Here is a 25,008-nt window from a genome sequence, read left to right on the forward strand (position 1 = left end):
CTCAGAGCAAAGACGGAACCCTGTCAGGGTTTTCAGAGCAAGTAACAAGGGACGCGAAGACCTGCAGAAGCAAGCAGGCAGCGTGGTGACATACTATGTTTGTTCTCGGCTTTTCAGCGGTGTCAAGACCCCAGGGCTCGGACTGTTGCCCCTTATCTATCCCTGCTCAATTACTGATGTGTCAGCAGTGATCTATGAGCTCGGACTCTCCTGGTTTATTCCGGGAAGGGGTGGGCAGTGGGGGTGAGAGTTGGGATGAAAAGGCTGGGGCCTGGTTGGCGGTGGCCTGAAACCACATGGTCGGGTCAAGTCGGGTGAGTGTGTGATTGTGGATCAGGGTCGTAGACGCGTATCCACAACTGGTGGTATGCACGCAGGACGGAGGGGGCGGGGTGAATTGTTTGCGCTCGGACGGGGTCACGTTGTGTTATTCAGGATGTGAGTGAAGGCAGGTAGCTTTTCCAAGGGCAGCTGCCCCTCCAGCTTGCTCCCCGTCAGGCCTCTTGACTTCTCCTTGACTGCAGCACAGCAGAAAGTGGACTCGTAAAGATGTGATGGACGCGGTGATGGATGGCTGGACATGCGCTGAGCCATTGAGACTTCTTTCGGGGGGGGGTCGTTTTATGACCAATAGAGGACCCAAGGGGTACTGACAAATCAATCAGAAATATATGACTGGTATTTTGAGTCAAAAGATTCAAAACGGGCAGTTGTTTTATGCATTTTGCTCTTTTTTTTTGGTTAGCGCACAGACCTCACAGCTAGAAGACCAGGGTTCAATTCCACCCTCGGCCATCTCTGTGTGGAGTTTGCATGTACTCCCCGTGCATGCGTGGGTTTTCTCCGGGTACTCCGGTTTCCTCCCACATTCCAAAAACATGCTAGGTTAATTGGCCACACAAATTGTCCATAGGTATGAATGTGAGTTTGTCTATATGTGCCCTGTGATTGGCTGGCCACCAGTCCAGAGTGGACCCAGCCTCTCGCCCGAAGACAACTGGGATAGGCTCCAGCACCTTGTGAGGATAAGCGGTAGAAAACGAATGAATGAATGAATGAATATTCCACTTATAAAAACAAATCAATGGACTGCAAATGGCCTATGGGACACCCTTTGGACACCCATGCCTTCAAAGGGCAAAGGGAAATGTAATTTGTGTAATATCATGTAGTTTTACATAAAAACTGTTGATTTTTGTTAATACTTGGGTCGTTTATATTGTTTATTTTTCTATATTGTGTATTTTGTACTGCTTAACTGACTCTGTACTCTTGCTGCTGTGCAATACAAATTTCCCCACTGAGGGACGAATAAAGGCATATCTTAATCTTAATCTTAATCTTAATAAAAAGCTTTAAAAAGTAAAAATGAGAAAAGTTTTCATCTCAGGAGAAAAATAACATCATTTTAGTAGTAGTCAGTGGAAACAATAAAAATATAGCAATTTAATATATTAAAAAGAAAAATAATGTCCTTTTAGTACACTATCATTGAGTGTTTTTTTTAAAGTTATTTTAATAATTACAAGAGACGAGCAGTCCAGGGTGTACCCCAGTTCTGGGCAGCTGGGATAGGCTCCAGCACCCCGCAACCCTCGTGAGGAAAAGCGGTAGAAAATGAATGAATGAATGAATGAATAAAAAGAAAAATTATGTCCTTTTAGTACACTATCACAGAGTGTTTTTTTAAAGTTATTTTAATAATTACAAAAGACGACCAGTCCAGGGTGTACCCCAGCTCTCGCCTAAAGGCAGCTGGAATAGGCTCCAGCACCCCAGCGACCCTCATGAGGAAAAGCGGTAGAAAATGAATGAATGAATGAATGAATGAATGAATGAATGAATAAAAAGAAAAAATATGTCCTTTTAGTACACTATCATAAAGTGTTTTTTTGAAGTTATTTTAGTAATTACAAAAGACGACCAGTCCAGGGTGTACCCCGCCTCTCGCCCAAAGGCAGCTGGGATAGGCTCCAGCATACCCCCACCCTAGTGAGGAAGTGGTATAGAAAATATACGGATGGAATTACAAGAGAAAGAAACCAAACTAAACGTTGTAGGTGGAAGAGTTGGGAAAAAGTATATGAAAGTAATGAAAAGTAATGAAAATATGATGAAAATAAAGTGTTAATATTACAAAAAGAAAATGTATGAAATGTATTTAAGAAGAAAGTTGAAATATTTATAAAATGAAAAACAAATTGGGACAAAAATTAAAAAATGTGACATGTCACAGACCTGAGATTCATCTTTTTTGGACCCCCCCCCCCTCCCTCCCCTGTGCTAGGCTAATACACACCTAATAATACACACCTTGTGTATTTAAATCCACGGCAGCGCAGACAGCGACACGCTGGCGACACATTGAAGCCCACCAAGTTCCCCACAGGCTTCCTTAAGCTTGATCCCCTTGTTGACATTTGAAGACCCTTTTTGACAACAAAGACGTAATCTGCTCTTACTAATATGCCGGCTTCTGTGCATCTGATAGCGCTTTCTGCGATGTGAGCTTCCATATTGACAAAGGGGTGAGTTTAACCCCCCCTGCTAGACCCAAACACCCCCCCCCCCCCCAACTCCCCCGAATAACAGCTAGCCATGACAGCTAAGCTCATTAAGTCCACAGAGCAATTATCTCCAAGTCAATATCAGGCAAGCAGATTATTGCAAGTCTCAGCTTCGTCTCCAAACATTCAGCTGGAATCCCGCCAGTGATCTTTGCTCCTTTCTCACTTCATCACCAGCAGAAGGAAATCAGTGTGTGGTGTCGACAGGCTATTTAGACAACACGTATCAAGAGAATATTTACCACTTGCTAGCTAACTCATGCAAGGTGGTTCGTTTGGGAAAAATGTGATTTTGGTGCCCAAGTTGTCGTTCATCATCAACAGCAAGGGGTGTCCAAACTTTGGAAAATCACAGGATGCAGAGCAGTTTGATGTAAGAAAAAAAAAATATTATTTAAAAATATATATATTTTATTTTATTTTTTTATTGTTAAAAAAAAGTTAAACTGTATTATGGAAAGCAGGAAGTGAACAAATGTAATAGTTACTGATTTTCCGACACCCCTTGCTGTTGATGATGAAGTTTTTTTTTTAATGTTTTTAATTTTATTTATTTATTTATTTTTATTTTATGTTTGTCATGTACCGAAGTACGAGGTAATATGACCATACAATGACATAATGGGTACCATAGTAACCGTCAATATACGTAGTTATAGTAATGGTGAAGCCATGGAGCAAAAGTGTGTGTCTGTGTTTTAAAATGTTCCTATTATTTCAGCTTTCATCTTGGAATGATGACTTTTTTTCCCAAAATATTAGATTGTTTGATTCTTTTTTTGTTAACAACTAGTCTTTACTTTAGAACAATATGTTATTATTTTGTTTCATTTTTTTATTTTTATTTTTTTGTATTATATGGGCCAAGAAATAAACAACCGTGGGCCACAAATGGCCCCAAGGCCATACTTTGGACACTTCTGCTCAAACACAAAAGGGTCCCACTGTGGGCCTTCCCCATCTAAAAGCAGTGACAAGTGGCCCCGTCTTGTTTGTGACATAAAAAAAGGACATTAGTATTTTTTATCATGGCGGCCAATTCTGGAGATCAGGGATCAGGAATATGTAAACAAAATGATTGTTTCTGACAATATGATAAGTCAATGAAAGGTTATACAGCAATGAATATACGGCATCAATACAAATCAATCGTTGACATTTGATTGAGTTGGGACAGGATGCAGAATAAGCTTGTGATGACGGAGGCGTAAACCACATATGTTCTTTGAAAGCGATCATGTGTTTTTCTCAGAGAAAGGGGTGTGTATTGTGGTTTAGTGAAGGACAAAAAAAAACTCACTTGACCTATCCGGCCCAGTCCTTTCTCATGGCCCGTGGTCCCACATTGTGAAAGGCCGGGCTGCCCTTTCTTCCAGACCTTCGGCCAGCATTGTCAACAGGCCGTTTCAACCATTTGGCCAGAGAGGCAGGTGAAGGTCAAGCCAGCAGAGGTCAACAGCGTAACATCTGATTTACTCAACTTTAATACGCCTGTAGTCGCCTAGATGAAGCTGTAATGAGCATCAGAACACAAACACGATGTCGTGCTTTCAGAGCTTTACATGGGACACGGCCTGATGGAGAAGGTTCTCAAAGTAGACAAAATGTCAGCGAATCCACCCATCCCACCCATCTGTCATTGTAAGAACGTGTCTGGCAGCTGCTCGCAGTTGACATGGATGACAGGGAACGGTTTAGTAGTTCATTTGGGACGTGGCTTAACAAAGTTACAGTTTATTCAAGTCCATTTAACATGTCAGAAATGGTGGAGGGAAAATACTGAACTTACTGTATTTAATCAGCAGTTAATTACAGTTGTGAAAAAAAATATATTGTGTGTATATTTGTGTCATTAACACAAACAAACAGTCTGTCCATCTATTCTAACTTCATTCTGACCAGCAATACAATTCTAAGTCCGCTCATACCGAAAACAACACTCCTCATTCTATATACAGTAAACCTCGGATATATCGGATTCAATTGTTCCCACTGGTTTTGTCCGATATAAGCGAAATCCGTTATATGCGTATACCGGAAAATGTCCGTTTTACGCATATATCGGATTTATATCCGGTATATGCGTAAATCGGATTTTATCCGTTATAAAAAGGCACTTCCTTGACTATGTTTCCAATGTACCTGGACACGCAGGCAACGCTGCAAACGCTGCAAATCACGATTCGGCGAATCGGAGCGCCACGATGCGGCCATCCGATATATGCGAGGGAAATTTAATGGAAATGCATTGGAACAGGACTGGAGATTTTGTCCGAAATAGCGAAATCCGTTATAAAAAATCAGATATATGCAATGAATTTTTATTGGAAATGCATTACAGAAAAATTGGTTCTTTTTTATCTGTCCGTTGTGAGCGAATTTCTGATATATCCGAGTCTGATATATCCGAGGTTTACTGTACAAGAACGTGAGATGCATTCAGGGACAAAAAAAAAACGGGTATTCCGGTTTCCTCCCACATTCCAAAAACATGCTAGGTTAATTAGTGACTCCAAATTGTCCATAGGTATGCATGTGAGTGTGAATGGTTGTTTGTCTATATGTGCCCTGTGATTGGCTGGCGACCAGTCCAGGGTGTACTCCGCCTCTTGCCCAAAGATAGGTGGGTCCTTCGATAGCTTCGGTTCTTCAAAAATTGTGTTTTATGAACAAAGAACAAAGAAACCACAAATAATATTCATTCATTTTTTTCCTCATGAGAGTCGCGGGGGTGCTGGAGCCTATCCCAGCTGTCTTCGGGCGAGAGGCGGGGTACACCCTGGACTGGTGGCCAGCCAATCACAGGGCACATATAGACAAACAACCATTCACACTCACATTCATACCTATGGACAGTTTGAAGTGGCCAATTAACCTAGCATGTTTTTGGAATGTGGGAGGAAACCGGAGTACCCGGAGAAAACCCACGCATGCACAGAGAGAACATGCTAACTCCAGGGTGGAATTGAACCCTGGTCTCCTAGCCGTGAGGTCTACGCGCCAACCACTCTTTCACCGTGCCGCCCACCACAAATAATAAAGATGATGAAATTATTCCCTGGATGGAATGTGTCTATAGTGTCCCAACTGTAAAATAATCTTTCATTGCATGATCTTGCATTGTCAAGCCCCAAATTATCCAAAAATAAATGTCGTTGCCATTTTTAAAAGCATATATGAGCACATTCCTGATGATGTTGATCGGGACCAACTCAATGAACGAACTTCATTGTTGACTCTGTGCTCAATGCAGTTGCACATTAACACTAAATCAATAGTGGCAGTGGTATATGTGTGCAGTGATCACAGCTTTGTCTGATAGCGCTAATGCTGTGACCACAGCACATGAGGTGTTGTTGGTTAAGCGTTTAAAAGACGGATAGACTTTAACCTACCTATCGCCGAGGCCATTGCTGACACATTGGCAGTGGATGCCAGGCACATTTCACTAGCAATACACTCATTACGCATGTACACTTACATGAAAGTACTTCATTACAGGACTGTACGGTTCAAGAAGAGCTTTTATGGTAATGGTTTTATTTCATTTGAACATGCATCAGATTACAATTGAATGCATCACATAATCAGTTCCCAGTTCCACATGTCCAAAAGGAGTAGGAAGAAGCAAAGCTTATTAAATCCTACCCCTCCATCTGGTACTTTTACAATCGGTAACTGTTACATTTGTTCACTTCCTGCTTTCCTAATATAGTTTAATTTTTATATATTTTTTATTTTTTTTAATTTTGGCACATAGTTTTTTTTCAAGTTGTTAAATTTTTTTTAAATAAATTTTATATTTTTTATATATTATTATTTAAATATTTTTAATAAATAAATATAAATGTTTTTATTTTTTTATTTTATTTTTGATATGAGCATCCAATGACATAATGGGTACCATAGTAAGTGTCAATATAGTGATATATATAGCACATCATTCATTCAAGACTCTTCATCCTTGTATTTAGCAAACATCAACTGCTTGTATTGTTTCTTGAATTGGCTCATCGTTGTGCATTGTTTGATTTCCTTACTCAATCCATTCCATAGTTTGATTCCACATACTGAAATGCTATGGCTAGCATAACGTAGTCCTAGCATAGAAGTGTTTCAAATGTACTTCTTCCCTGAGATCATATTTCTCCTCTCTTGTAGAGAAGTATTGGATGACATTTTTTAGGTAATTGGTTATTTTTAGCCTTATGCATTATTTTAGCTGTTTGAAGATGAACTATATCAGCAAGTTGAAGTATTTGTGATTTTAGAAATAAGGAGTTAGTATGTTCTCTGTAGGAGGCATTATGAATTATCCTTACTGACCTTTTTTGCAGTACATTTAGCGAGTGATTGCTTTTATAGTTATTACCCCATATTTCCACACAATAATGGAATGGAATGGCCTTTATTGTCATTATACAATATGTACAATGACATTGGAGAGCTTCTCCTTTCAGTGCAGTAGTCAAGTTTAAAAAAAAAGTATATAAAAGTAGAGTAAAAAAAACAATTTAACAAGATATATACAAGATATCCAAAATATACACATAGTATTGCACAGGAGCATATGCAGGAGCAGATATATTAATTTTAGTGCAATGATAAATGGGAGTCATTTCTGATTGAGAACAAATTTGGCTTTGTTCAATACTGAAATATATAATTTTTTACCCTTTTTTGCAGTACATTTAGCAGTACATTTTAGACGTTTGCAGGCATTTTACTCCCCAAATACGCTGGAATTAGAGCGGTAAGAAAAAGCATTGTAACATGTAGGATGTTGCTGGACGTATTTCCATCAGTGTTCATACATAAAAATCTTAGGAGTAAATTTGTGGAGAATAGAGAAGGATGACGGCATGGCATCAGAGCCATGCCAAAAGACACCACAAAATGAAAATATTAATGACATTTGTGACTTTTTTTTTTTAATTGGAGACAATTTAGTCACAGTGCTGCTCACCTGTTTCATTGAGTTCACCAGAGTCAGTACTTCAGAATCTATTAAATCTATTAAAAAAAACAAAAACAATACAGTGCCTCTCTACCTGTTTTGTCTCAGGCATGACAATTGTGTTGTACAATTCAAGAAAACACCATTCATGTGGAGCCACGGGCCTTTGCCACCGTGAACCCTTGTGCTCGGGCCCCCAGAGACTGACCACTTCTTTCAACATAGCACCTATTAGTAAAGCTATATTGTCCCCCACAAGGGTGATTAGTGGCCAAAGACATCTTGTGAGACGTGCATGTTTACTCCTGACACACTTAAGATGAGAGAGCCACTCCAGTCAACTAAAAAAAAGAAGTTACCTTTTTAAACTCAAGAAAAGGAGGGCCGGGCATTGATTACTGAATAAATCCAAGTGCTATGGTTGCAAGCGTAATGTTGTCACTAGGGTGTGGATGTGTGTATATATGGATATATGTTTTTTTATTTTTTTATTTTATTTGTGTGTGTGTGCTCATGTGTGTTTTTGTTCTTAGGGACTGAGAGGCCCATCACCACGACACAAAAGTCCAATATAATGCTGTGGGGGAGCAAAGATACATAATACAATATTATTGAAAGACTGCACCTGCTTGTCTCTCTTCACCTTCGAGGACAGATATATATAGGAGTCCGAAATTCATTCATTCATTTTCTACCGCTTATCCTCACAAGTTGCGGAGGGGGTGCTGGAGCCTATCCCAGCTGTCTTTGGGTGAAGGGTACACCCTGGACTGGTCGCCCGCCCGATTGAAATTGCAACAATAATAATAAATATAAGCACAATAATGTTGATGATGGAGGCTTCGAGGAGAGACAATGGATCATAAATAAATACATACTACTACACCAACAAATTATTTGACTATTATTACTTATTTCTGTACTACTACTACTACTAAAAATAATAATAATAATAAGAAGGAATGCCCCGATCATAACACTATCCATCAAGGAGACCGGAATATCATTACTATCATATCATGTCATTATCGTATCATTTCATATCATATCTCACATCATATCATAGCATATCATATCATATCACTATCATATCATGTCATTATTATCGTATCATATCATGTCATATCATATATCACAGCATATCACATCATATCATATCATATCATGTTATTATTATCATATCATATCATGTCATTATTATCATCATCGTATCATATATCATCATATCGTTACTATCATATCATATCTATAAATATAGGAAAGTATATCAAATATACAGAAGAGTGACTTTCTAATATCCTGGCCTGTGAGACTCCACAGCTGGATTGACATATTCAGTTCATTTGGAGTGCTTCATACATCCAAATATACTATATATCATCATTTATCTGTATTCATTAAATACAGTAAAATTGGAATATTTCAGACATTATTGTTGTTAATGGTGATTAACCATGATTAATTAGTTTTAAAATCTGTGATTGATTTGATTAAAATGTGTAACCATTTCACAGCCCCAGTAATTATTAGCATTTTAGGATGACTTGCATCCTGATGACAGTATATGCATCCATCTCTGACCAAAGGCAAAGGATTTCTACCAACCAACACTAATTCCTGACATCCGATGTCACAACATTCAATACAACATTCAACATTTTCATCCATCAATTTGTACAAAGCACTGGGGGAGGGGGGGGGATTATTGATCTCCAACCACTTTGTGTTTTATTCTGTTCACTGCCTACCTATTGGGCGTCTCGTCTGAACTATTAGTGTTGTAAAGCCCCAATCCTGTTTCCTTTCACACTGCTGGGAGTGTGCTTGCCTTTATTGGGATATTTTCTTTCAATTGAGCTCCCGAGCTCCCTAGTTCTATGGATAGTAGATCTATTCTGGCCCCTAAAAGACTCTTCAAATGGTAAGCTTTGTCTTCATGTCTCCAAAGGTGCCTCTGAAGCATCTTCAAATGGGGTCAACCAACACCCATATAATGCCCAAGAGGGGCTCTGACTTTCCCTCTTGGCTTAACTTTGGTTTACTACCGTGTTCTAAATGCCAAAGACAAGAATAAAGAATGCAAAAATAAATGCAGACACATTGTTTACCTCTTTCTGATTTACATTTTTTCTTTGCATTTTTGCATGTTGAAGGTTTCAGATTGAAATTTTACTCAGTGGGGTACCTATCCCAACTGTCTTCGGGTGAGAGACGGGGTACACCCTGGACTGGTGGCCAGCCAATCATAGGGCACATATAGACAAACAACCATTCACACTCACATTCATACCTATGGACAATTTGGAGTCGCCAATTAGCCTAGCATGTTTTTGGAATGCCGGAGAAAAGCCACGCATGCACGGGGAAACATGCTAACTGCACACAGAGATGCCAAGGGTGGAATCGAACCCGGGTCTCCTAGCTGTGTGGCCTGCGTGCCAACCATATACTATTCATTCATTCATTTTCTACCGCTTTTTCCTCACAAGGGTTGCGGGGGTGCTGTAGCCTATCCCAGCTGTCTTCGGGCGAGAGGCGGGGTACACCCTGGACTGGTGGCCAGCCAATCACAGGGCACATTGGCCAGTGGCCAGTTAACCTAGCATGTTTTTGGAATGCCAGAGAAAAGCCATGCATGCACGGGGAAACATGCTAACTGCACACAGAGATGCCCAAGGGTGGAATCGAACCCAGGTGTCCCAGCTGCGTGGCCCGCGCGCCAACCACTCGTCCACCGTACAGTACTATACTACTAAAAATAAAAATTTCCTCGCCATATTACAACTAGTCTTTCAATGTATGTTTCCATGCTAAATTGCAACTTCATTATGTTCTCTCTCTCTTATAAAATTACTATTACTGATTCTTCTCTATTGGAATCCTATTTTCAAAACGTTTCACGGGATAAATAGTGGCTCCTATGCCGCACCCCTGATGTAGTGTCTGCATATGCCTCCAAATGTAGTGTATTTTTCCCTCTAGTGGTACATTCGATATACTGTACACCTCTGGGAAGCACAGTCTCCCAAGCATATGTGATAAAGTCACTGATTACAATGCATAACTCTAGGCAGCCCTAATAATGACTGCACTCCCCCGGTTTCCATCATGGAGAATAGGAATATCTGGGAAGCAAACAGCTTCAGTGCATATGGAAGCATCTTAAAACAATGCCGATGACAGAGCAGTGAAAGTTGACTCATGTCATGAACAAACATCATCCATTACAATCCACGGCAATAGTTGGCGACTGTGTTACAGTAAACCAACAGGCAAATGAAGAAGTGACACGCTAAATGACTTTATTGGCTTTTATCAGCATTTCTGTAGCAGCACAACGCCGGTTAATGATTAACATGCTTTGCAAGTATTGATTGCGCCAACATATGGTAAATAGGTGGAGTTGGTTCTGCAATTTTCTGCACGTTCCTGACTAGCCAAATACCGAATTGTGTCAAAATTCCACTAGGTTGTTATTTTTTGTTGGTGGTTTTTGGTGGGGTTTGTCTCACGTGTGGTGTTCCAATTAGGCAGTTAGTCCAATCGGACCTTTTTGACATCCCTAGCAAATAATTTTTATTTATTTTCAGGATGCCATAGCGTCAGTCCAAAAATATTCTGTCCCTAGGACAAATGTAATTGAGCATCCCTGGTGTAAGATGCCCAAATGTTTCCTGTTTTCCCAGTATATATCCTGTCTTCATGTCCTTTCCTGGTTGTCCTTGGAGTTTTTGTGATTTTTGTTTTTCATTGGCCGATTGACAGAAATTAGCGCCCACTGCTGCCGCAAAGTTGGTTGCCAAAAAGAAAATGTGGGAGGAAAGCGGAGTACCTGGACAAAACCCACAAATTAATTAGATTAACATTATTCCTTATGGGAAAAAAATGTATGTGGTTAGCATCCGTTTCAGTTACAGTCAGACCTTATGGAACAAATTCATAATGCTAACCAAGCTTCCACTGTATTGAAATAAAGGATCTTCAAATAAACTTCCAGTATCATCTCATCGCATGGTGCCAGGTGTCCTGGTTTAGGCTCATCAAAATATGGTCACCCTTGGTTTCGGAAGCTCTACCTTAATACTGTACATGTATTGTACTGTATGTTATTGTACATTCATGGTATTTTGAAATCAACTTTAATTGCAGTTAAAATGCAAAGTTGTGAAAGCTGTAACATTTTGGATGATTTAAACTATAACGTCGTCTTTAGTTATGCTACAAATAGGCAATGTCAGTCCTGGCACGCTTGGTCATGACCAAGACGTGTTAACAGCAATTAAAAAATTCATTAGGCTTTTTCATTTCTGTTATTACTCTAAAATGTTATTACCCGTCATGCCATTTGAAAGCCTTTAGTTGCTGTTGCCAATGCAGGAGTGAGGACGCAGGCAAGCTCAGATGATGAGTGACACCCTGAATGTGCATTCCACTTGATTTGCTCTGCGCTCCAATTCACTGACACTAGTCCTTTCATCTCATTAGGTCCAAATTCCTATAACTGGGACTCTAAATACACGAGCCCCCATATCAAGTCCGGTCCCTGCTGGGAGGGCATATGGGCTGCTTTGTTGTCAAGAAAAGAGTGTGCGTCGTGTCCACCAATCGCTGCCCTCGCCTGGGGAGTTAAACAAATTGATTGGCAGGCTTTGCGGTAGCCAGTTCCAGACACTGTGGTCCCCCATTCATCCCAACACTGAGCTCAAAAAGGTCTATGGTGAGCCAGCTGAAAGGATCGGCCTGAGGCCACTTTAAAGGAGGATTGTTATTTTTTAAATGTATTTATTCGTGTAATATATGAACATTCTGTTCAAATTTCTAAATGCTTTGCCAATCCGAAGAGGATGTTTGAACTCCAGTAATGTTTTATCTGACCAGCCTGTAATTTCACCTCAAGTCCAACAACTGATGTACTTGAATAAAGACCAGCAAGTCTGGACCTCCCGGCAGGGACTGTAGTCCATGCAACTTGGACCTGCATAAGTGGAATCCAAATGGATGGATGGACCATCCTATCATGAAAAATGTCAGCTTATTCTACAGCGGTGGTCTCAAACACGCGGCACTATTTTGAGGCCCCCGCCTTGATATGAAAGTTTAATGTTAGTGCGACTCGCGCAAGTTTGATATGCATGCTGTATGGTATCATGTACCTAGAAAAAAATTATTACGTTTGATTAATACTCATGTTCCTCACGAGGGTCGCGGGGGTGCTGGAGCCTATCCCAGCTGTCTTCAGGCGAGAGGCGGGGTACACCCAGGACTGTTCGCCTGCCAATCACAGGGCACGTATGATTCCCACCCACATTCATACCTATGGACAATTTGGAGTGGCCAATTAACCTAGCATGTTTTTGGAATGTGGGAGGAAACCGGAGTACCCGGAGAAAACCCACTCATGCACGGGGAGAACATGCAAACTCCACACAGAGATGGCCGAGGGTGGGATTGAAGTGGGAGTCTCCTAGCTGAGGTCTGCGCGCTAACCACTCGACCGCCGTGCAGCCCCTATATATACGTATTTACGTATATGTGCGTATACGATACTATACTCTAGGGAATCCATCTATAGCAACATATACAAACACAAGTCCGGATTAGCCTATTTAAGGTGACTATAGGGTTGGTATTTCATGTCTGGAGGGCTCTAATAATGTAAAAAAATAAAAACTATTTAGAAGACTGTAAACAAGCTTTTCCATTTATTCATTCATTTTCTACCGCTTTTCCTCACGAGGGTCGCGGGGGGCGCTGGAACCTATCCCACCTGTCTTCGGGTGAGAGGCGGGGTACACCCTGGACTGGTCGCCAGCCAATCACAGGGCACATATAGACAAACAACCATTCCCACCCACATTCATACCTATGGACAATTTGGAGTCGCCAATTAACCTAGCATGTTTTTGGAATGTGGGAGGAAACCGGAGTACCCGGTACTACCCGGTAATTGAACCCTGGTCTCCTTGCTGTGAGGTCTGCGTGCTAACCACTCGGCCACGGTGCCACCCCCAATTCTATACTATCAAATATACTGCAGGTTTGAGTGATCTCACAACAGGAATAGTAATCTTTAACACAAAACGACTATTATGGCCGTAACCTACACTAAGATGAACGTCAACTCTGAACCACTGACTCCACTTAATGTCCAGCCCCCACCGGCAGCACACATGAGCACGAGTCATGCTTGGCATGAATCTTTGTGTGTTATTGTCAGAAGAGTAGAAGAGGCCCAGTCAGGCTTCTGACAGTTTGAAGCATTCACACTCCCGTCCTAATGAAGCATGACTGCTGGCACTTGACTGGAATGATTTTTCCTTCCTTTCCCTTTTTTTTAAAAAAATCTTTGCATTGGACTGTGGCCGTTTTGCTAACGTGAATGGAAGCGCTTGTGGTGGAGGCCTTTGTGTTAAGTATTGAAAGGAATCTGGAATCCTTCCAGGAGAGGCAGAACATCCCATTCATTGTCTTTGTTTCTTTACTTAAATATGATTTGTACTTTTTCGACATTGAAACAACATGAGGCATTTGGTGGTTATTTTTTGCACTCTCATGAATGATTAATAGTGTACAAAAAGAGAAAGAGAGCAACGGGAGTGCAGAGTACTGTATATAGTCGTGTGGATGTGGATGTCATTTGTTCTTTTTAGTTAACGTTAAAAAAAGCCATAGCATTTCAGTATGTGGAATCAAACTATGGAATGGATTAAGTAAGGAAATCAAACAATGCACAACGATGAGCCAATTCAAGAAACAATACAAGCAGTTGATGTTTGCTAAATACAAGGATGAAGAGTCTTGAACCAGTCATGATGTGCTATATATATCACTATATTGACACTTACTATGGTACCCATTATGTCATTGGATGGTCATATAAAAAATAAAATAAAAAATAAATAAATAAAATCGTTTATATTTATTTATAAAAAATATTTAAATAACAATATATAAAAAATATAAAATTTATAATAAAAAAATGTTTTTGAAAACTTGAAAAAAACTAAAACTACGTGACAAAAAAAACTATATTAGGAAAGCAGAAAGTGAACAAATGTAACAGTTACCGATTGTAAAAGTACCAGATGGAGGGGTAGGATTTAATAAGCTTTGCTTCTTCCTACTCCTTTTGGACATGTGGAACTGGGAACTGATTATGGGATGCATTCAATTGTAATCTGATGCATGTTCAAATGAAATAAAACCATTACCATAAAAGCTCTTCTTGAACCGTACAGTCCTGTAATGGAGTACTTTCATGTAAGTGTACATGCGTAATGAGTGTATTGCTGGTGAAATGTGCCTGGCATAACCTCGTACTTCGGTACAGGACAAAAAAATTACAAAATTTAAAAATAAAAAAAAAAAACCTTTAACTATATTATGGAAAGCAGGAAGTGAACAAATGTAACAGTTACTGATTGTAAAAGTACCAGATGGAGGGGTAGGATTTAATAAGCTTTGCTTCTTCCTACTCCTTTTGGACATGTGGAACTGGGAACTGATTATGGGATGCACTCAATTGTAATCTGATGCATGTTCAAATGAAATTAAACCATTAATGCTGCTTATGAAACTGCTTATGTTTTAACGAGGATACAAAAAACGCTAAAACCGAATAGATCATTGAATTTCAATGATCATTCAACATAACTAATAAATGCAGACAAATTGGCAAGAATCACAAATGCACGGAAATACAACTTGTTTGATGGTTCTTTCATCATTTTTAAAAGGGTTTGAAAGATCATCTGTAATGCTTACACATTTGAACACCTCCCCAACCCCCCCATCCCTCTCCTTCTTGTAGGACGCAGTTGTCTGTTGATATGTGTCATTGATCGCCATTCATTCCTGGACCTGCCCAACTGTCACTCACTTCCACGTCACTGCATCCCTAACAGCTGCTCATTGTCACCCTGAAGCTCAGACCCAGTGTTGGCTGGTGAGGGGGCTACAGCGCTGACCCTGAATCAGTATGTAATGTAATGAGGTCTTGAAATGAAGACAGAAAGGAAGGGTGTATTCAAAATCATAAGTGTAAAGTTGAAAGATATCAAGGCTGAGTAATTCCAGTTTCACGTCACTTAGCGAGTCAACAAAGGCTTCAGGAGTCAACTTCATTCATTCATTTTCTTCTGCTTTTTCCTCACAAGGGTCGCGGGGGGGGGGGGGGGGTGCTGGAGCCTATCCCAGCTGTCTTTGGGCGAGAGGCGGGGTACACCCTGGACTGGTGGCCAGCCAATCACAGGGCACATATAGACAAACAACCATTCACACTCACATTCATACCTATGGACAATTTGGAGTGGCCAATTAACCTAGCATGTTTTTGGAATGTGGGAGGAAACCGGAGTACCCGGAGAAAACCCACACATGCACGGGGAGAACATGCAAACTCCACACACAGAGGGTGGAATTGAACCCCTGTCTCCGAGCTGTGAGGTTTGCGTGCTAACCACTCGACCGCCATGCAGCCCTTTTCCATTTAGAAATAAGGAATTCTACTTACCAGGGTCGGGTCTGGACCTAATTAACTGCGATAAATGAGCGAATACTGTATTTCATATTATCAAAAGTTTTAATCCCAAATAATATAATTCAGAAATTTTGACTTGTAGACAGAAGTACTTTCATAATTACCAATCACAGCCTAGTAAATACCCAATACTCAACTGAAAGGACACGAGTATCCTTAGTACACTAAATAAAACAGTTACACAGTCGACCTAATATTCTACACTGGTCACTTGGTATCAGTAATAGTACGTTGACGAGACAATATCCACTGCAGGAAGTAAAGAGAAGCAACAAGCGGAAGCTCTCCCAATGTGCACCATATCGGGTAATAGGATTGTGGGAGGAAACCGGAGTACCCGGAGAAAACCCATGCATGCACGGGGAGAACATGCAAACTCCACACAGAGATGGCCGAGGGTGGAATTGAACCCTGGTCTCCTAAGCTGCCTTCCACAACTTATGATGCTGAATAATCTTTGCAATTTATGATGGGCCATCTGTTTCTTATATCTGATTCCCAATTGGAATTTGTGGAGTTCTCCCAAAATGTCCACTTTAAATCCGAATTAGCTCACTTTATGTCATTAGTCACCTTAGGTAAACCTGGTTTGTGGCCGGTGAGATGAAGACATCGGTTAACATACAATAAAAATACAGGCAGACGATACAAATACCTGTAAATTCAGTCATCCCTCACCATATCGGGTTTTTTCACAAAGTAATAATGATCGCTGTTTGAGTGGTTGAATACAGCTTATTATTAGTTTTTTTTAATGCATCTTTTTTTCTGTTGAAAATAGCGTGTTCATGGTGGTAACTCATTTGTTTCATTCATTATGTTTTATTATTAATTTGTAGCGTAATTAACACATGTTATGACAGCAGACAAAGGCACCATGGCATCCTCACGCAGCCACAAAGGGTCTGACACTCTTGTATGACTTTATTATTATTGTGACCTGACCATACCAACAGCAGTGCAATTCCAACATGTACCATATATGTTTCTCCAAGTCAGAAAACCATCTTCAGCACTTCTTCATTGTGAGCTGCATTCATGAACAACATTACAACAGTGTGGATATAAGTGGATATTCATGAATTCATGATAATTCATATATTTTTTTAAAAACTACATCAGTGTGAAGCCGCAAAATTGGAACTGCGATGTGACGATGGATGGCTGTATATTAAAAAAATATTTTTTGTGCCTTTTGTGACATTTTATGGACATTGGGGAAAAAAACGCTTGCAGTGGGTGATTGATTTTTAATATCAAATCAATTGAACGTGGTGTTGTTTGCCGTCGTTGTCGTTACACCATATTACTCAGGCTTGGATTCTTATTTGCCGTGGAGATGTTGGCGGTGGCCGGTCGAGTGGCTAGTGCACAGGCCTCACAGCTAGGGGACTGGAGTTCAATTCCACCCTCGGCCATGTCTGTGTGGAGTTTGCATGTTCTCCCTGTGCATCCGGTTTCCTCCCACATTCCAAAAACATGCTAGGTTAATTGGCCACTCCAAATTGTCCATAGGTATGAATGTGAGTGTGAATGGTTGTTTGTCTATATGTGCCCTGTGATTGGCTGGCCACCGGTCCAGGGTGTACCCCGCCTCTGGGATAGGCTCCAGCCCCCCCTGTTACCCTTGTGAGGATAAGCGGTAGAAAATGAATATTCGCCGGGGGGGAATCCATCACGACTGAAGACTGGGAATGTCAGGACAATGACAGTGAAACTTCTGGTAGTAGCAATTATTATCTAAATTGATAGGGGGTGCTAGAGAGTGACTTTTAGGGGTTGGTGTTCAGTCGATATGTGCTTGGGCCCTAAATATGTGATGCAGGAGTGGGAGAGAAACAAAGACTGACATGGATGAAAGGGGGGGGGGGGGGGGGGGGTGAAGATGGAGGGAAAAGAAAAGAAAACTGAGAAAAGACCAAATCTTCAGCTTACTCATGCCGCAAAACACATCACAGATCTAAATCATCTGTCCGGCTGTGGACAGCCAGATTTAAGTTTGTTTAATTAAAAACAAAAATAGAGGCATATTGTTTGGCCCCCAGGGCAGACTCATACAGTAGAGAAGCTACGCCAGAGGAGACGGGGGCAGGGCAACATCTCCAACTACTAGAGGAGACACCAAATACAGACTGGAGGGGCAGAGAGGGTGGGGACAGGACGGGACGGGCGGGGGCGGGGGCCGACCCCTCATTCATGGATTATGCAGCTCAATCAGACTCAGCAGATTATGTCTGACCAAAACAGACTCGGCCAGGGAATGAGATTAACAGCTATTTTCCAAATAATTTTCCTGGGTGAAAACAATCGGCTGTCTGATTAAGCGAAAAGCTGCGGGCATCAAATGGCTCACAGATGTAAAAGCGATGATTTAAGATCATTCTGCCACACAAATCCTCATAAATCCATTGGTGTCAATATGTTTCGAAGGTTTGAGTGTAATTAGTCTGATTTGACTAATCCAAAAAATTGACCAAAAGGTTCCATCAACCAATTAGAAGCTTAAGAAACATCTTCCTGTTGGATATGATTAAGACCTTTAACCCCAGAAGAATAAATACTACATTCACAGGGATCAGTACTTGACCCAAAATGTTGAATGACCTCGTCAAGTGTTTCTACTCTCCGTTTTTAACATTATTAGAGCATTCTAGCCATGATATAACAGCCCTACAGTCAACTGCAAACTCCTATTACCCGATATGGTGCACATTGGGAGTGGATATTGTCTCGTCAATGTACTATTACTGATACAAGTGACCAATGTAGAATACTAGGTCAACTGTGTAACTGTTTTCTTTACTGTACTAAAAATACTTGTGTCCTTTGAGTTGAGTATCGGGTATTTACTAGGCTGTGATTGGTAATTATGAAAGTACTTTTGTCTACAAGTCAAAATTTTCTAATCATATTATTTGGGATTAAAACTTTTGATAGTATTAAATATAGTATTCGCTCATTTATCACAGTTAATTAGGTTCCAGACCCCACCCTGGTAAGTAGAATTCCTTATTTTTAAATGGAAGGGCTGCACGGCTAGACCTCACAGCTAGGAGACGGGGGTTCAATTCCACCCTCTCTGTGTGGAGTTTGCATGTTTTCCCCGTGCAAGCGTGGGTTTTCCGGGTACTCCGGTTTTCCTCCCACATTCCAAAAACATGCTAGGTTAATTGGCCACTCCAAATTGTCCATAGGTATGAATGTGAGTGTGAATGGTTGTTTGTCTATATGTGCCCTGTGATTGGCTGGCCACCAGTCCAGGGTGTACCCTGCCTCTCGCCTGAAGACAGCTGGGATAGGCTCCAGCACCCCCCGCAACCCTTGTGAGGAAAAGCGGTAGAAAATTAATGAATAAATGGAAAAGCTTGTTTACAATTTTTTACAAAATAGTTTTTATTTTTTTACATTATTAGAGCCCTCCACACATGAAATACCAACCCTATAGTCACCTTAAATAGGCTAATCCGGACTTGTGTTTGTATATGTCGCTATAGATGTATTCCCTAGAGTTGCAAAGTGAGTGGTGGAAGTGACACCCAGGGTTGAAAGTTGGGGTTCATCTTGCCATGGGAATTTCTTCCACAATCTTTATGTGAGACATGAACACGTCTTTTTTCTGTGTGTTGTCAAAATATAACAACAGCACAAAAAAGGCAGCTAGTGAATGCACGTAATGGGTCACACCTATTCTGTTTGGTTTTTGAATTAATCATTGACAATTGAATTACTTTTGCAGTGTTTCATTAATGTCAGTGTTGCAATGATTCCCAATGAATATGTTATTTGTTTAATTTTAAGTACATGTATGCTACACAAAGAAGTGTCAAGCTATCATTTTTCACAGAAATTAGTTGTGTATTCCAAAAACATCCTTGTCTTCTAGGTGCCAAAGCCGCTATCATTTGACTTCAAACGCCAATGGCTTGAAGTTGCACATTCGTTCCATGCTGTTCTATCGCCATCTAGTGGCTGAAAAGCGTAGCTTCATTTCCAAAGACAGTTGCAACATCCCCTCCTAACCATCAACCCATTTTCTATTCCGATTGTGTGAGGAAAATCTGTGAATTTACACCCCGAAAACCGATCAAGTGTAATTTACAATATCGTATGCATACAAACTGTCCGAATAGCTGCGCGCCAATTGTACATGTTTAACTGTTGGGGGTCGTGGACAGCATAACGGCTGAGAACAATAGACCATCTGTGGTGAAGAACAATTGTCATGTCATCCTAGCTTAGTCACTAAAGGGGAGGGGATGAGTCACGTGGGTGTGAAGGAAGGTTGACAGAGTTAGCAAAAAACACAACATGACTTATGTATTTTGCATTCTTAAAGGACATATTATAAGACGTATTATTAAGTCGTTTTTCTAGCGTTTGTACTATACCGTTGCTCATTGGATTAACTTGTATTTGTACTTGTCACTCTATTTCAAAAAGAAAACGGATACGCTTACTTACCTGAGTGTTAATATTTGTCTTGTTTCAGCAGCCAATCGCTGTTGCCAACACCTGAGTAAGAAACGTACCTATTGGCTGTGCTTAGAGAACATTAGCATATTATTTGCATACGATGTTGGAAGAGATGCGGCAGGAAAAAAAGCACACGACAGAAGTGAGTAAAAACATCTTAATTATCCTTAGCACTACAAATAACCTTTGTTAATTAAAAATTGGCAATTATGACATAACAATAAAAGTTCACGTGATTTATTGATTTGTTGTGGGTCATTTTTTAGGTCAAATAACCAAATATTTTTTGTTGTATCAACAATGTAAATCAAGTAATCTCAACTCATTTTCAAAGCAGATTAACAAATTATTTCAATTAATTTCAATTTAATTGTGAGTTGAATTTACTTGAGCTAATTAGTTAGACTAAATCAAAAGTGAGTTGAGATTACTTGATTTCTATTGTTGATACAACAAAAATATTGTATTTGACCTAATAAAGAAAGTTCCCAAAACAAAGCAATAAGTCACGTGAAATTGATTTTTTTAAGTTGGAGAAACTTAGTTGTGAGTTGAAATTACCTGAAATAATTTGCTAGATTTAATCAAAATTTTAAGGCAACAAGGTTAAAAAAAAATTAAGTTGAGTCAATTTGGATTTTTTACAGTGTGGGGTGTCTTGCAGAGATCTTTGTGTCACCCATGTCATGGCACGACACTGACAAGGAGCGGTCATATGACTTGGTCAGCTGACGTGAAGTCACCTCCTGATTCGCTGTCGCTGCCAGGAAACACTGAAGTGCCAGCAGGTGCAGGCAATCAGTGGCTCGTGCTGTGGCTGGTCAAAAAAAAAGCGGCACACTTAAAACCCTTTTGGAAATCGACCTAAAGAAAACAACTTTTCGGTAAGCTTTTCCCTCTCACCGGCCGCTACAGAGGTATGTTGCACGAAAATTGTTGCTAGCGTTAACTCTGAACTCCATTAAGGGTCTTTGGGTTGAAAAGTCCTTCCATACCGTCCCTGTTGATTATGTGTATGTATGTATGTATGTCTGTCTCAAAACTGCTAAACGTATTGCTATCCAGTAAAGTGTAATGAATGCCACATGAACCGTTACTGAAACTATGAAGTGTAAATTAACTTTATAGCCACCTTGAACTGAAAATTGTTTGGAATGTGTTTTCCGGTAAACTTTGACTGACATGTTTGTGGACTGTACAGGTCAGGTTTTTATAGACTGCTTTGGTTCTGCACCAAGCAAAGAACCCCCCACAGAAGCGTCAACAAACTGGTAGGACTGTTTTTTCCTTATGGCTCTGTGGATATTGGACTAAAGGATCGAGGAACATTCCTCTAGAGTGGACTTCCTCAATCCACTGTTGTCCCAGAGACTCAACAAACCGTTATACCCAGCTACTTGACAAAAATTGCCTTTTGTTTGGCATTTTGTTCACCTTACCCCCCATTTACAATATATAATTTCACTGAAAAGTACCTGTGGTTCATTGATTCATTCACATCAGTTCAGACTCAAGAACTGTTTTCCTGCATTTAGTCAGATAGCCCACACATAGCCCTAAAATACTAATTGCTAAATACAAGGATGAAGAGTCTTGAACCAGTCATGATGTGCTATATATATATCACTATATTGACACTGACTATGGTACCCATTATGTCATTGGATGCTCATATCAGCTTGTACGTGATGAGAATAAAATAAAAAAAAAAAAAAAAACTTGAACTATATTAGGAAAGCAGGAAGTGAACAAATGTAACAGTTAGTGATTGTAAAAGTACCAGATGGAGGGGTAGGATTTAATAAGCTTTGCTTCTTCCTACTCCTTTTGGACATGTGGAACTGTGAACTGAAATAAGACCATTAAAATAACCCTGCAATTCATTTGGCTTGCTCTAATACCCTTGCCTTGAGTGTTCCTCATTTTTCAAGGAGTTTTATTGAAGTCTCAGCTCCAAATAACAGCTCAAAGTCTTGCGACATCTAAAAAGGACACAAGTGTCGCTTTATTGGTGGTGACAGTACAAGCTTAGTACCATCCCTTTTGTGTTGAGGAACCTAGGGAACACTGAAAGACCATGCTGCATTGGTCTGGATCACGGTTAAACTTTTGCCCAAATTTGAAGGTCATGCTCATTTTCATGAAGATCTGTTCATGGTCTGTGCTGTGTTTCAGTAGAGATATGGCCTGGCGACGCTGGTCTCCCTCCAACTGCTGCTCTTCAGTCACTTCTCGTTCTCCTATCACCACGGCCGCAGCTGAGTTTTCGCTCTGCGTTTTTAAGCTTCCAGGCAATGGAGCCCTCATTGCTGTGTGAATCCAAAAAGTGTTCCTAAATACGGTATCGGCAAAGTTGGAAAAACATAAAAATGTCCATCAATATTGAAAAGTGTAGAAAATATAAGACGTCTAAAATGCATCACAACATGAATAATTCCATAACTTTTTGGAGTAGAGATCTTTTCGACTGGAAACCGGTCCTCCTTATAAAGGAGTGTCTGGCTCATGCATACTGCCGACCCACATTGTGATCAGTAAGCACAATGTGTGAAGCATGCACTTGCTCTTGCGTGTACATTTCTGTGTTTTACGTGTAAATTTATGCGTTTTACATTTGTTACGACCAGAAATCAATTCAATCCATAAACATAGTCTAAACAGGCAAAACCCTGCAGTTATGCATCAACAGCATCTACTGCAAAGGCTGTCGGGGAGACAGTAACCTACTGGTTTTTATTCACTTAGTGAATAGTCAAACACTCGGCACTAGATTGATGAGAAAGGGGTCATGAAGCCAGAAATAGTAGCTTGTACGACGTTGTGAATCTAGAGACTTGATTTATAATGTCGCATTTACTGTCAACAGTCAGAAGAGCGCTGTAGAGAGAACACAGTGCGGGAGGGGGATTAAAGATTAAAGCGGGAAAGAGAGGACAGGGAGAAAAAGGAGACAACGTGTAGAGTGAGACAGATCTCTCCCAGAGGAGTTCAAGCTCTCAGAGGGAGTCGGCAGTGGAAGACGGTAGCAGCAGGAAAACAAACAGCTACACATTTTACATTTGGTGCTGGAGAACACCATCCTTCAATGTGAGGCAAGTGTGGGCGACGGGGGACACAAATCGGGGGGAAAAAGCACCACTGGATTCAAGAAATTGATCTTTTTCTCTTCCAAGACATGAGCAAAGACAGGAGAACATAGCTGGAGACGAGAAGAATTAAAGAACCCTCAAGCAACCGGCCAGTTCTCTAACCCAGCAGGCAAGATGTCCAAGACATCGTCCCGTCTGGGTCGACCTGGATCAGCAGGATCCAAAAACTTCACCCCAAGAAAGGACCTGCAAGGTAACCGCTCATGCATGCTGCGCATCGGAGAGAGGCTGATGAGAGCTGGCAGCGAAGGAAACTTGGCCCAAAGGCCTTTTCCCACCTCCAGCCACAACCAAAACAAGGCTTCTGGATTAGGACAAGGACCTCATGGAGCAAGCGAAGTGGATGCTGCGGAGGACAAAGACCTGCAGCCTGCAGGGAAAAATCGCAGTGAAGGTGAGATACAAGTTAGTTGTGACAGGCTCTATCAATTCTTAGGATTTTATTTTACCCATCAACTAAATTAAACAAAAGTTATTAAAGGTTTGGATCAAAACTTTAGCTGTCTGTATCTGTCCAGCTACTATACACAGCACATATTGATGGGATACAGTAGCCTGTACACGCCCGGGACTCAAACCACGGTTCTCTGAATGACAGTCGTACCTTTCAACACACTGGCCAGTGGGACTCCTACGGCGTCAGAGTGTGAGTGTGTATACCTGCTGGCATCTGTTACATTCACCCCGCAACCCTCTCTCTTACCGCTGTCACGGCACCAATGGAATCAAACACAGCTGGTCTCCCCCTGCACACGATGTGAAAGTTTATACTGGATTCAATTTTGATCTTTATTTCTTTCAAATTTGCAGTTACAGATGTTTTGGTCTGTTTTTACTCAGCCCTGGCTTATTCTAGAAATGTGACGAGTTCATTATTAAGATATATTTTAGGATATTACACGCATTTGTGTTGTCACAAATAACGCAAAGTTAATGTTTTGCTCAGAGACTGAAGCATAAACAGTACTGACCTGCTGTTGATAGTTTGGGGAATGTCATGGAGGGAAACCAGTTAAAGGTTTGACAAGATGAAAACAGGTGCTAGCATGATGACCGTTAGCATGTTAGCATTTTAGCAAAGTTACTTATTTAAAGGCAAATACATACATGGCATGATGTAGGGACACTATAGGACTGTCTTAACTCTTTTGGGACTTGGTGCTTTCTTGCTAGATGCTACTATGTTAACGCTTAGCATGTTGGCATTTTAGCTAATTTACTCATATCTAAAGGCAAATACTTCACACATAGTATTATGCAGGGACGTTATAGGACAGCCTTGGTACTTGAGGTTCTCTTGCTAGGTGCTAGCATGATGACTGT

General features: G+C 40.6%; 1 protein-coding gene and 1 long non-coding RNA gene across 8 annotated transcripts in view; one reads left to right on the forward strand and one right to left on the reverse strand.

The window, feature by feature from the left end:
- Positions 1-25,008, forward strand: part of si:ch211-207d6.2 (sickle tail protein) — an 87,667-nt gene that overhangs the window by 13,825 nt on the left and 48,834 nt on the right. For all 7 annotated transcript variants that reach the window (XR_009129040.1, XR_009129041.1, XM_058067139.1 and 4 more), the window contains exons 4-7: positions 20,556-20,678; positions 21,184-21,420; positions 21,738-21,807; positions 22,712-24,079. Coding sequence is in view for 5 of the 7 variants with exons in the window: in XM_058067139.1 (XP_057923122.1) it covers positions 23,800-24,079 (280 nt within the window). In the remaining 2 variants the exon portion in view is untranslated. The remainder of the gene's footprint in view (positions 1-20,555; positions 20,679-21,183; positions 21,421-21,737; positions 21,808-22,711; positions 24,080-25,008) is intronic.
- Positions 22,514-24,689, reverse strand: LOC131125550 (uncharacterized). The gene is made up of 2 exons (XR_009129042.1): positions 24,657-24,689; positions 22,514-22,868 (listed from the first exon to the last, which is right to left on the reverse strand). It is a non-coding gene; the product is annotated as an uncharacterized LOC131125550 (long non-coding RNA).

Source organism: Doryrhamphus excisus, chromosome 1, assembly GCF_030265055.1.
Source record: "Doryrhamphus excisus isolate RoL2022-K1 chromosome 1, RoL_Dexc_1.0, whole genome shotgun sequence".
Taxonomy (NCBI): domain Eukaryota; kingdom Metazoa; phylum Chordata; class Actinopteri; order Syngnathiformes; family Syngnathidae; genus Doryrhamphus; species Doryrhamphus excisus.